General features: G+C 43.5%; 2 protein-coding genes across 15 annotated transcripts in view; one reads left to right on the top strand and one right to left on the bottom strand.

The window, feature by feature from the left end:
* Positions 1-8,416, top strand: part of LOC130704739 (uncharacterized) — a 51,309-nt gene extending 42,893 nt beyond the window's left edge. Inside the window, exons 4-6 of one of the 2 annotated variants that reach the window (XM_057527824.1) lie at positions 3,181-3,349; positions 4,559-4,623; positions 6,642-8,416. In XM_057527824.1, the coding sequence (XP_057383807.1) occupies positions 6,729-7,631 (903 nt within the window). In that variant the 5' untranslated portion in view covers positions 3,181-3,349; positions 4,559-4,623; positions 6,642-6,728 and the 3' untranslated portion in view covers positions 7,632-8,416. The remainder of the gene's footprint in view (positions 1-3,180; positions 3,350-4,558; positions 4,624-6,641) is intronic. The other variant, XM_057527825.1, reaches the window with a different exon arrangement.
* TRDN (triadin) overlaps positions 1-13,383 on the bottom strand; it is a 367,278-nt gene that overhangs the window by 220,091 nt on the left and 133,804 nt on the right. The window lies entirely within an intron of this gene.

Genomic DNA, 13,383 nt, shown 5'->3' with positions numbered 1-13,383 from the left:
GGTGGGGATTGTTTCTGGCCATAGGATACTGCATATTCACTGTAGAGAAAGAGCAATTCAGTTCATCTTCAGATAGCTAAAACATTTTAAGACAATATTAGTCATAAGTATTTTATTTGATGAGATAAAAAAGCAACATGTGGGGCTTCCCTGGTGGCGCAGTGGTTGAGAATATGCCTGCTAATGCAGGGGACACAGGTTCGAGCCCTGGTCTGGGAAGATCCCACATGCTGTGGAGCAACTAGGCCCGTGAGCCACAACTACTGAGCCTGCGCGTCTGGAGCCTGTGCTCCGCAAGAAGAGAGGCCGCGATAGTGAGAGGCCCGCGCACCACGATGAAGAGTGGCCCCCGCCTGCCGCAACTAGAGAAAGCCCTAGCACAGAAATGAAGACCCAACATAGCAATCAATCAATCAATAAATAAATCTTAAAAAAAAAAAAAAAAGCAACATATGAGACATCATGGCATTAGCACATTTAACAAGGTTTTTCAAATTTGAACTGTAATTTGGGCTACTTTTGAGGGTGGGACAGTATTATCCAAAAAAAAAGGAAACTTCATCCCAGAGGGAAAAATCAAGTTGTAGTTTTAAAAACTCATTATCAATAATTAATAATGAACTCTAACTAAATAATAACAGGTGTTCCACTAATCCCAAACAGAAGCAGATGGAAGCACAAATGTTTTATAAATACTGGATACATGCAGAGCAATAAACTTGGCAGGAATTGTTTTATTCTGTAATTGTCAGTCAAAGTCTATCACTTGCATTTTCTCTAAATTAATATGCCCAGATTAAACCTTGTTTCTCATTCCTTATTTTTCAAAATGCAAGCCATATTTAGTGCTTTCTCACTTCATCTTATGTATTGTCTCACCAACAAAAATAATATTATTAATTTTCCTTCTGTACACTTATGAAGCTTTATATAATTTTTTATATGAAACAATGGGCATACCATACAGGCTTCCATTCTCTAACTTCTTCCATTCCACTCCCCCAGATAAGATATACCAATCTACATATTTTTTTTCTTTTTTTTTTTTTGCATCTTCATGATTACATATTCTTTAATTTCTTATACATTATGGCAACAAACCTTCAAAATCATGAATGTAGGTAGATGAAATAAATTATGAAGGCAACTAGAAAGTCAATAAATGGTATCAAGAAATCTAAAACCATGGCACTTGGGAATTATTTTCAAGAGTTTGAATATTACATAGTGCTAGAGATTTGAACTCATGACTGTTTAGAGAATGTTTACATATGACTTTAGAAGGGACCTTTCTGTACGGCTAGTAGTGTGGAGGCTCAGAACAGACCTCCCCAAGATGTGCCCCTTCAGCATGTGGATTATTTTGAGCTCGGGCAACAAAGCTCCTACAGGCTTAAGAGAAAACTACTGCCCCTCCCTTAACAACCTATAGGGAGGTTGTTAAGGAGCCATTGAAAAGGAGCCATTTTCATCTCAACCTTTTTTGCTTTGTTAGTGCAGGCACTACATCATCCTTACTGCCTGTGCAACAAAGATCTTTGCTTTCTTAGATTCTTTTTGGGAGTGAACTTTTTGGATCTTATGAGGGCTGCATCTCTTTGCACTCTCCTCTGGGGACACCTCTTGCATCTTTGGTTAAACCATAGAAAGACTTACTGGTTGGAATCACTATTAAGATCCTACTTGCCAATTATGGGTCCTCTGAATTGGAAAAACTTCTAAATTGGTAAATTTTTACAGAGCTGTCATCATAAACAGATGTTTTATTGGTACCTATGGAAAGACCAAATTAAAAAGTGAATCAGGGCTTCCCTGGTGGCGCAGTGGTTGAGAATCTGCCTGCCAATGCAGGAGACACGGGTTCGAGCCCTGGTCTGGGAAGATCCCACATGCCGTGGAGCAACTAGGCCCATGAGCCACAATTACTGAGCCTGCGCGTCTGGAGCCTGTGCTCCGCAACAAGAGAGGCCGCGATAGTGAGAGGCCCGCGCACCGCGATGAAGAGCGGCCCCCACTTGCCGCAGCTAGAGAAAGCCCTCGCACAGAAACGAAGACCCAACACAGCCATAAAATAAATAAATAAATAAATAAAATTAAAAAAAAAAAAAAAGTGAATCAAAGAAATATAATGGCTAGCCTTAAGAACTTCCCTAATTAAAAAAACAAAAACAAAAACACTTTCAAGAAGCAGTCTCAGCTTTCCCTCATGGATCTTACAGATGCTAATAAAAATATTATGTTAATTAACAAGATAATGAAAAGAGGTTGAGGGGATAGTCAAGGGACTCTTCCCAACAAGGTGAAATTTTTTAAAGAGTTATTAAGAACTAAAGTCAATAAAGCAAGTATTGAAAGAGATGGAACAAAGAGAAATCAGAAAGAGAAGAGTCACAGGACTCATGGAAACTGCATGGACTGCAGCGTGGAAATCTTTAGATGGCTATTAAAAATGGGATTGAGGCAGGAAAGATAGGACTGGGCCCAAGGACAGCCTCATGTTAGAGAAGGCAGATAGCTACATGTGAACAGAGAAAGGGGAACATGGGCCAAATGGCAGGAAACCATACATCTTGTAAATAATAAACAGTGGGGGTCCTTGAGCAGACAAAGAAAAACAGGAACCTCCAGACTGACAGGAAACCACACATTATGGGGTGATAAGTGTCCTGGAGGCACACAAAGAAATGTGGGAAAAGGCGGGACTGTTCTCATTACAATAAAATTAGCCCTGCAGATAAGAAGTTCCCATCATGCACCAATGCCATGACACTCCCCACCGAGATTAAATATGGAAAAAAATCCCTCCTCCCCTCAGGAATGAAAATCAGGGAATAAGACCCCAAAACCCTCCCTCCCCAATGAATATTCTGCCCCTTCATTTCTACACCGCACATAACCGGCTTGCCAAAGAAACAGAGACGCTACTCATCTGACACTGCCTGCTCTCCCTTTGAGAGCATCCTAAGAATCCTATCACTTAAATAAAGCCTCGCTTTGTTTTCTTGACCTCCCTGTCACCTGTGAATTCTTTCTGTGACGAGACAAAACCCACCCTCCAGTAACATCTCTGGCGAGGAACAGCCAGGAGAATTCGGTAAGCCTCAGCCTCTTGCCTCCCTTGCGCTTGAGAGGCTCTGCCTGACTTCCCGCCATTTCTCTCTCTCACTGTCGCATTTTCAGACCAATTGCCGCCATGATGTGCGCGTGGGTCCAGCTGTAAAAGCCACTAGGACACTCACCACGAGAACTCTCCCGCAAGAGGATGAGTCAGAGTGGAACGGACTGAAGAGAGGGTAGGCCTGTCCGCCCACCTCGAGGCAATGGCCACGCAAGGCTTTTCGGCCCACAGGTAAAAGCGTAACACCGCCCCCTCCCGGCGGCTCCCCTTACAGGATTACTGTCGGTCCACTTCCGCCTACCGTCTCTGCCTCCCTCTCTCACTCCTTCCATTCTTCCTTCTGCACCTTACTCGGCCGGAAATGGGGGGAAAGAAATCTGCCAGGCACTTTCCAACCTCACCGCGAGGTCTTGCACTTCTCACTGTGCAGGGCAAGTCAGGAGAAGTTTCCAGCCCGTCTCACAGGCAGCTAGCGACCCGAACCACAGGAGCTTTGCCTTATCCACCATTTAACTAACGGTTCTCGGGTTCAGCTGTGTGGCGATATAAAATGCAGCCTCACTCAGACTGTAGGAGGGTTCGCACAGAGGCGGTGCCGCGGTCCCCTCGGGAGCTCCCTCGGCCGCAGGCGGTCTGGGTGTCGCAGGTGGGGCTCACGGTGCTGGGGCCGCGTCCAGGCCGCCAGCATTCGCCGCCGCCTCCGTGCGCGCTCCCGGGGCTCCGCCCCCTCCCGTAAACTGGGCCTGTCCCTGCCCCCGCTTCCCGCCTCGCCCTAGGAGGCAGGGGCCTCGCCCGGGGGTGGGTAGCGCACATGGCCACGCCCAGGGGGTATGAGCCCCGGCGGTGACCGGTGTCCCCACTGCGCTTGCCTCCTCTGGGTTGAGGGATTGGGAGTGTCCTCACAGGGCCGCCGGGCCCTCTGTCCCCTCAAGGGCAGATGTAGTGCCTCTGCCTGGTGCTGCCGTATCCCGCCCTGCACCACTCCGCCATAGCCCACTGGATGGAGGGGGCGACGGGACTGAGACCCAGCGGCGCTGCCCACAAAAGCGAAGGGAAAAGAGACGCTTTTTCACAACCACCTCCCTGAAGGCCCAGGGCCTATTTTCATAAACTTAAAACCCTTTTAGAGAAAGGATTGTTCCCTGACTAAATAGGTCCTAGGACAATGAGGCTGTCCGTTCCAGGGGAACATACCCTGGAACACAGCGATTAATCATTGGACTTAAAATCTATAGAGAAGCCTTCGAGGAAGGTCACTCATCCTGGGTACCAAGGATGCCAGGATAGGACATAGGCCCCAGCAGGACCGCCATAAGGGGGGTAGCTAATCCCCATTTCGGCTAGAGCCGATGGGCTGTGGGGATTGGGAGGCCTGGAACCAGCCCTGTCTTAGAGACCCCCCATGGGCCCTCCTAAGGCTGGTGCTCCTCTCTGTTACAGGAGCGCCCTCTCCCCGAAGGAACGATGGGACACACCTCCTCCATCCCCAAGGACTCACCCCTCAGGTGCGTTCTGAGTCACTGGGGCAAGTTTTCTCTAATGCTTTAAAACGGAAAGAGCTCATTTTCTTTTGTAACACAGCTTTGCCCCATTGAGTACGATGAGGCCTGGCCAGAGAATGGAAGCCTCAACGATAATACCATCTTACAGTTAGACATTGTTGCCAAAGGCAGGGAAAATGGGTAGCAGTTCCTTAGGTTCAGGCTTTTATGGCCCTAAGAGAGAACCTGGAGCTATGCAAGTCCTATGTTAGGGAACCTTGCCAGCTGGGAGCCTTTCAGGCTGTACAAATGCCCTCTCTAGTGGCACCCCTGTAGGAACACAAGCCCCAGACAGACGACCCAAGCCCCAACACTCTTTTACCATCTTCAGCCCCTCACCTGCCTTATAAGCCTCTTGACCCTTCCGTACCAGACGTGCAGCCAGAGCTGCTTTGCCCCCTTCAGGAAGTAGTAGGCGGGCCTCAGGGAATTACCCGAGTCCACACCCCTTTTTCTTTGACCTCAACCAGTGCCGCACTCGCTTGGGCAGGTTCTGGGAGGACCCCAGCCGGTTCACCAAAGAATACCAGGGACTGACTCTCTCCTTTGATCTTACCTGGAAGGACCTAAATATTGTCCTTTCCCACTGCTGCCACACCGAGGAAAAGACCCCGTATTTGGGCACACGGTCAAACATGCTGATGGATTATACGTTGCCCAACCTCATCAGCACCCTGTGGGCATGACAGCAGTACCTCTAATGGGTCCCAGCTGGGATCCGAATTGGGACTATCAGCCGGGTCAGCCTGGTATCACTAGAAGGGACCACATAATCCTTTGCCTTACTGAAGAGATGAATTGATGCATAATTAAACCTGTTAACTATTGTAAGGTTAAGGAGATAACCCAAGGCCAAGATAAAAATCCAGCCCTATTTCAGACCTGATTGGTAGACGCCCTCAGAGAGTATATGAATGTAGACCCAAACACTTTCGAGGGACACATTGTATTTACAACCCACTTCACCAGCCAATCAGCCCCTGACATCCATCAGAAGCTTCAAAAGCTTGCCATGGGGCCCCAAACCCTCTCAACCTTCTTATTGATATGGCCTTCAGTGTCTTTAACAATAGAGACCAGGCTGAGGAAGAAAGGAAGGAACAGCGTGACTTAAGAAAGGAAGGACGGCAAGCCAGGCTTTTGGCAGCTCTCATGACAAGACCTAACCACCTCCTGGTCACCCCAAAAGTACTCCCAGAAGACCCCCGCCAGGAAAGGGAACCTGTTTTAGCTATGGGAGCCTCAAACACTGGAGCAAGGAATACCCGGGAAACAGTTCCCAGCCTCCACCCAAGATGCCATGCCCACTCTGTAAGAAGATGGGCCACTGGAAGAGGGAATGTCCCCAGCTCCGAAGGGAGCAGGAAATTCCCCCATGCCAGTCATGGCAGTGGTTGATTGACGGGACCTGGGACCTCCCAAGGCTCCCGAGAAGACAGTGATCATCACACGGGAGGAACCACGGGTGACCACTGACGTGGCAGGTCAGTTTGTCCAGTTTCTAGTGGACACGGGAGCCACTTACTCTGTCCTGACTTCTCACACTGGGCCCCTTGCCCCCAAAACCTGCTTTGTTGTTGGGGTACAAGGAAGGCCAAGGCTAAAACACTTCACCACCCCTCTCACTTGCACCTGGGGAAAGACCCTTGTAACTCACAAGTTTCTTGTCATGCCTAAATGCCCCAGCTCATTTATTGGGAAGAGATTTTCTCTCAGTCTTATTCGCCCTAAAAATTAAAACCAAGGCCTATTTAAGGCTGGATTATGCCTTATGGACAGTCCAGCCCAAAATATTTCCCCCAAATTAAAAAAACAAAAAACAACTTATAGATCCACAGATCTGGGATCAGGGAACCCCAGGGAAAACAAAGTTTGTCAGTCCTGTAAAAATCACCTTAAAAGAGGCTAATAACTTCCCTTCCAGGTGTCAATACCCTCCCTGTCCAGTAAACTCTCTTTTTCTCTGCTCTTTTGCTTCTCAGGAAGTCATGTCTCCATCCTAACGGTCCTCTTTGTTATTCACATCGTCACAGCTCCAGCTTACAAACATCCACTATCTGACACCATGAATGTCACTACTAAAGGAACTAACTCATCTGACTGCTGGATCTGCCCCACGACCACACCTCCCCAGAGGACCTACGTACATCTTTTTTAGGACTTCCCACCTCTTGAGGGACCTGATGGGGCTGACAGCAAAATATGCTGGGTTCTCATTTACCACCCAGTGTGGTAAGGAAGGAAGGACTGGGGCAGGAACCAACTGGAAGCCAAACTCTCTGGAACAGATACCCTCCTCCAAATCGGAGGGAAGGATATTTCAGCTTTTAGGCAAAGCTAGCCTCTGTTTTACTGGTATTAGCATCCAGGGACAAGAATTACGATGGCTGAATGAAACATACTACAATCAAACTCTAGTTTTCAGTAATCACAGTTGGGTAACAGACACCAACCAGACTGCCAATATCCAATATGTAGGGAATGTCACTGTCTGGTGGGAGAACCTAGTGACTGGAATAAAGAAAACTAAAACTCACAATAAAAGCATAGTATCAGTAACAGTTAACAATACACAAGAGAAAGCCAGCATAGGGATTAGACAATATTCCAGACTAATGTTTAATATAACTAATAACTACATTCAGATATACTCCAATTTCTCCCTGTTACAGCTGCTGTATCGAAACCTGAGGTGCCAAGGGAAAAAAACCCATGGCTTCAGAAAACTCCAACTTCAAATGACGATGCAACAAGGATTTCAACCCATCCCACCTGAAGATGAGGACTATGAACATCCACTGGACAAGGTTGCTGCCTCCTTCTACTCCCCACTCTATCTCCACCACTGTAAAAACCCCAAGACCCCTATCTCTGACCGACAGCAAGGAGATCTGCACCCACAGGCAGCAGGGACAATGCCCATGCTCAGGTCGATGCAGTTACAGAAGTTGGACCAACCCTTTACCCCTTAAAAGATTTTAAGGGTCCAGACTCCTTGAAGGGGTAATGTTAGAGAAGGCAGATAGCTAGATATAAACAGAGAAAGGGGACATGGGCCAAATGACAGGAAGCCATACATCTTGTAAACAGCACAGCTACTCAACTGATACCGTCTGCTCTTCCTTTGAGAGCATCCTATCGCTTAAATAAATCCTAGCTTTGCTTTCTTGACTTTCCTGTCTCCTCTCTGAATACTTTCTGCGATGAGACAAGAACCTACTCTCCGGTAACACTCATGTATAGGCATTAGGCAAAAAGGCAAAGCCACCTCATTGTCTTGCACTTAATGAGATCATGAAACATGGAAGAATGGCATCAGCCACAAGAACATAAATTAGATTTTGATTAAGCTTTGTGACATCTGAATAGGGAACCCTGATCACAAAGCCCGCGGAGCAAGACCGAGCATGTGCAGTAAAAATGTCCAGGCTTCAAATGACCACTATACAACGTTCCAGGGTGGTGCTCAACTGGTAAGGGAAAACTTAAGGGGAAATAGCTCTCAGGATGCACGTGTGGTGGCTTCAGGAGCCCAGTGCACAAGAATGGATGGATGAGATAATCGCCCCGCCTCAACTTTCTCATCAATGAATATTCTGCACCTAATAGAAAAAGCTCATGCCTATTCAAAGGTTAAGATGGAATAAAAAGGGAAATCAGAAAACCCGCAGGGCGCTCCTCACTTGCGAGGACACCCACATTCTTCCCGGAGTGCATACTTTCGCTTCTTAATAAACTGCTTCTTTGTTTCTCTTTATGCTTCAGTCTCTGTGTGTTTTCCATTGCATTCCTTGTCCAAAATTCTTTTTGGACAGGTAGAACAAGACTCTGAACCTTTAATAAAACCATCCAGCATCAGGATGAATAAAACAGACATTGATGGGGTTACCATAAAGGTACTAATATAGCGCTACCAAAGGCTGGGTGGCCAAAGTGGCCCCCTGTTCATCCACCAACATTAAAGAAATCCAAATAAGTTCATCTGTTTATACCAGTTTGGAGAAATCTGAAAAGCTGAAAGGTGTCGATTACTATGAGAATTGTGATCAGTAATCACTAAGGGCAACAGGCCAGTTAATCAAGTTAAAGATTGACAAAGGAGCCAGGATTCCTTGGCTTAACCCCTCATTGGGGGTCCAAAGCCTTTTGCAGAAGAGTGACTAAAATGGTCTGGGGATAGAAAATAGAAGTTTCCAGGAACCCCTTGACATGGTAACCCTATGAACTGGTACCAATACCCACTGATGAAGTTCTGACTCAGGCTACATTTAGATTGAAAGAATATAGAAATGTTAAGAGTTGATAGGATTATAAAAATTTGAATCTTTAAAAAAGCTTTATGTAAAGAAATTATGCCAACTTTACCTGAATGTTTTATAGGAATAGTATTATGCCTGGCTGGGAAAATTTCCCCCACCCAGTATTGTAAAACCAAAACTTACTCATGAAATCTTAATGGAGGCTATAATTAGTAATGTAAGAGTTAATGGAATTAAGATAAAATTTTATAGGAGAATTGATATATTTGAACAGACCTTACACAAAACAATTGCATCTCTTTTACCTGATTGTATTATGGGGATGGCCATTGTATCTTATTGGGGAATGTTTCCCCTACCTAGTTTTGTAAAACAATCTACCCTTCAAGCAATATTAATTGGACATGCCAACAAAATTGCCTGAGCAGAACATAAAAATTTTTTGAGTTAAATCATAGTCAGAAGTCTCCCTGATATAAAGAAGCAAATTGAGGATGATGTAGTTGGATGGTTGATCAGCCTACGATCTTACAAATCTTTGCAAAACTGGAAATTCAGTTCTAGAGGAAGTTCACATTCCACCCATTCCTTTCCATAGATCCCCAAAACCTCCCCTATAAAAGGCTAGTAATCTCTCTAGGAACTCTTATCTAGACCATCTCCAATTCTTTTTTTTTTTTTTAAAAACACTGATTATTATTATTATTTTTTATTATTATTATTTTTGGCTGTGTTGGGTCTTCGTTTCTGTGCGAGGGCTTTCTCTAGTTGCGGCGAGCAGGGGCCACTCTTCATCGCGGTGCGCGGGCCTCTCATTGTCGCGGAGCACAGGCTCCAGACGCGCAGGCTCAGTAGTTGTGGCTCACGGGCCTAGTTGCTCCACGGCATGTGGGATCTTCCCAGACCAGGGCTCGAACCCGTGTCCCCTGCATTGGCAGGCAGATTCTCAACCACTGCGCCACCAGGGAAGCCCCCATCTCCAATTCTTAATACTGAATTTTAAAAAAATGGAAAGGGGGCTTTTAAAATACAAATTGCTGTATAAGCACCCTTGCCCAAAATTCTGGTTCAAAAAACACTTTTAATGAAAACTATAAGGTATCTCTTTTATGTCTATCTATATGTTTATGTATGTATATTATAGACACGGTATTTTTCTGCCTCTGAGTGGTATTACCAAAATTAATTATAAAAGAGCTCAATTTAACTGGCTTAAAAACACACAAGCGCTATTTAAGTATACTCCCAAAGATATAGTAGAAACTAACCCAAATGTTTTTCAGGTTCACGAGAGCTACGATAATTTTTGGTAAATAAAAGCTAGTTTAAGTTTGTTCATTTAATTAATACAGACATGCCTTCAGAGTTATCAGCATTAAGCACAGTATTATATGTTTGTTCTACTGGGGTTTACTAAAAGTCAAATAAGGTCATATTATCTCTGTACTAAATTTGCCAGACAAACAACATCAACAGAAACAACTTAAGTTGATGGCTAATTGCTTTAATGTTTCCTAAAATTTTCATGAGTAATCTAAGTATGATTGTTAAGAACAAATGTATTGAATTATAGGATATAAATGAATAAGAATTTTTAGATAACTTTTAAACAATGATTGTTTTACGATATGCCTACTTAAAATAGTTTCCCAAATCTCTCTGGTAACTTGAAACCTTAGAGTTTTGCTAAATTAAGTTAAATAATGGAAATTCACTGAATACCTAGATCATTTCCAAATAAGATAAAATATTGAGCATTAATTACTCAACATAGTTTTATCTACTTTTGTCTTTTTATAATGGAGAAACTAAAGATGTTTGGGTTTCTCAGTAAACATGTCTTCTGCTTTATCTAAGGATTGTACTATAAAGTAGCATACGTCTTTAGAAATTATGAAATATATTCATAAATTTGCCAATCCACAGAATGTTAATGTAAAAAAAAGACCTCTTTTTGCCAGAATTTTGCCATTCCAATGTCCTTGTACATGCTAATAGTTGCTCCTGAATCAGAGAAGTAAAAATGGGTAAACAATAGCTGTAAATTATATAAACATTTAGGGCTACGGGAAACTCAGAATGGCCACTTGGTTCTTTGTGGCTCTGTGGCAAACCCCATTTCTTGGTTTCTGTATTCCTTCACCCACCATAGTGCATTTAATATTACTCAAATTGTAAATACACATGGCTTGGGAGACTGCTATGAAATTGTGAAAACAGTCTACCAGCAATGTCTGACCTGTCAGAGGCCTCAGACCTCCTCCTACTGAACCCTTTAAACATCTGCAGCTGAACTTCATTCAATTGCAATTTAGTATGGGTTATCAGTGTATTATTGTTATTGTATAATGTTTTCAGGATGGGTTGAAGCCTTCCCTTGGTACAAGGCTGATGCCTTCACAGTGGCAAAGAAACCGTTAGAAAATGTGTTTCTCACTTGGGGTATACCTTTCACAGTCTCTGGTGATCAAGTGATTTGTCCACTTCACTGGGCAAATCATTTGAGCCTTAGTGAAAACCTTGTAAACTTCTTGGAATTATCACCATCCCTATCACCCTCAATCATCAAGCAAGGTTGACAGAGCTAATGGAACAACTAGACTCAATCAGAGCATGAATAAATTACATAGGACTGAATGAGCTGACGAATATGATTATAATTTTTATGATTTTTTGTCTAAAATGTTACTGTTTTTTAATAATTTGTCTTACAGATACAAAGAATTTTTAAATTTCACTACCTATGACTTACAGCAATTTGGTAAATCATAAACAGAATTAAAACATTTATCTTTTTCTCCCTACCTCATCCCTCCAGAACTTGGGAACTCTTAGCATTTTAAGGATTTTTTTTTAATGGCAGTATAGTTATTTGCATAACTTCAATAAGAATCTTTTCTCTTTCTAACAGGACAAAATTGAAAACATTGGTTATATTACCAGGGCTTTGATTGGAGTGTCATATTTGAGAGATACATACATAGACTCAGATATGACCAGCCCACTTTAAGGAGCTAAGATTTGCTTTAGGGAACCAGTAAAGCTCCTGGGAAACAGCCTGGTGCTTTACTTACAGGGTTGTCAACAGCCTCACCGGGTGAGTGAGGAAGGTCACTTCCTGGCAAGTGCAGGAATCTCAGGATATTTTGAGGACCTTGAGAAGAGAGGAGTTCACCCAAATCTATATTTGGTTTCAGGCGAAGGCTGATGACAATCTCCTGGTTGACTATCCTGGCTTCAAGAGGCCTTTAAAAGTTCAATCTAGAGATTTCTCATGAAAAGTTCCAACAAAGCAGTTTAAAAGAGTCTATATGACCACTCACTATTCTTACTGTACTTATGTAAATAATCAGACCAAGTTTATTGAAACTAGACTTATTCTGCAAACAGATTAGTCTTAATTTGTCTATATTTGATAGATATGAGGGTGATTTTTAGAGAGGAAAATTATGTTTCAGTGACACACTTTTACGGTTATTAGATTCTACTGCTGTCCATTGTCTTTTAAAGTTTTGTTTTCTACCTGTAAACTTGACTGCTCCTGAATTCTTCTAGTTTTCCCCAATATTTGGCTACAGTTCTCCAAACTAAGGTTTCCAATTTTTCTCCCACCCTTTTGATTCGGAATCACTGAGAACTAAAACTGCCCTTTTTCCAAAGCCATGCAAAAAGTTGGACAACTTGATATGAACTTCAGAGAAATCACCATAACAGCTCATGCACTGACAATCTTCATGCCTGTTGCTATGGCCAATCAGAAAGATCACTAGACATATTCAAACTGCAAACCTGAAAAAATCTATCAGATTGTCCACTGCCTGCCCCCACTCCATCTGAAGGTGCTTCAAGCTGGATGCCTAGAAACTTTCTCAACTGCTTGCATTCAGAAACTGGGCTGATAGTCTACTCCAATCACTATTACTTTTCTTTTGTTTCTATATACTTGTCTCTTATTAAATATCTGATTGCTTTCACAATAGGCCTAACTTTAGAAGCCTCATGATATGAGACACAACTGTTTAACTGAGATGACCTATTCTCAGGACCAAGAGACTGGTTCAATGAGATAGAGCAATCTACCAACTCAAATTCTGAACTGTGAACCTTCCTGGGGAAGTTCCAAAGGAGGGAACCCTGGGGGTTCAAAACAGACCTCTCCAAGATGTGTCACTTTGGCACATGGATTATTTTGAGCTCGGGCAACAGAGATCCTACAGGTTCAAGAGAAACTACTTCCCCTCCCTTAACTACCTACAAGGACTTAAATTGGGGATTTTTCCCAGAAAAAAAAAGTTATTACCAGAACTTTATGTAAGTGGCCCCATCTGTATGGCAGGACAAACATCTAATTGACCGACATCTGCTCCTTTTAAAATTGTCCTGTGAATTACGCTCCTGCCTTTGAGAGCCTCGGGCCCCTATCTCATTTCTTAGTTCAGGATAGCAATGTATACCTCATTGTACC

Source organism: Balaenoptera acutorostrata, chromosome 14, assembly GCF_949987535.1.
Source record: "Balaenoptera acutorostrata chromosome 14, mBalAcu1.1, whole genome shotgun sequence".
Lineage (NCBI taxonomy): Eukaryota > Metazoa > Chordata > Mammalia > Artiodactyla > Balaenopteridae > Balaenoptera > Balaenoptera acutorostrata.
Note: the sequence above shows the minus strand (reverse complement) of the source record. Positions and strands in the feature narration are given on the sequence as shown.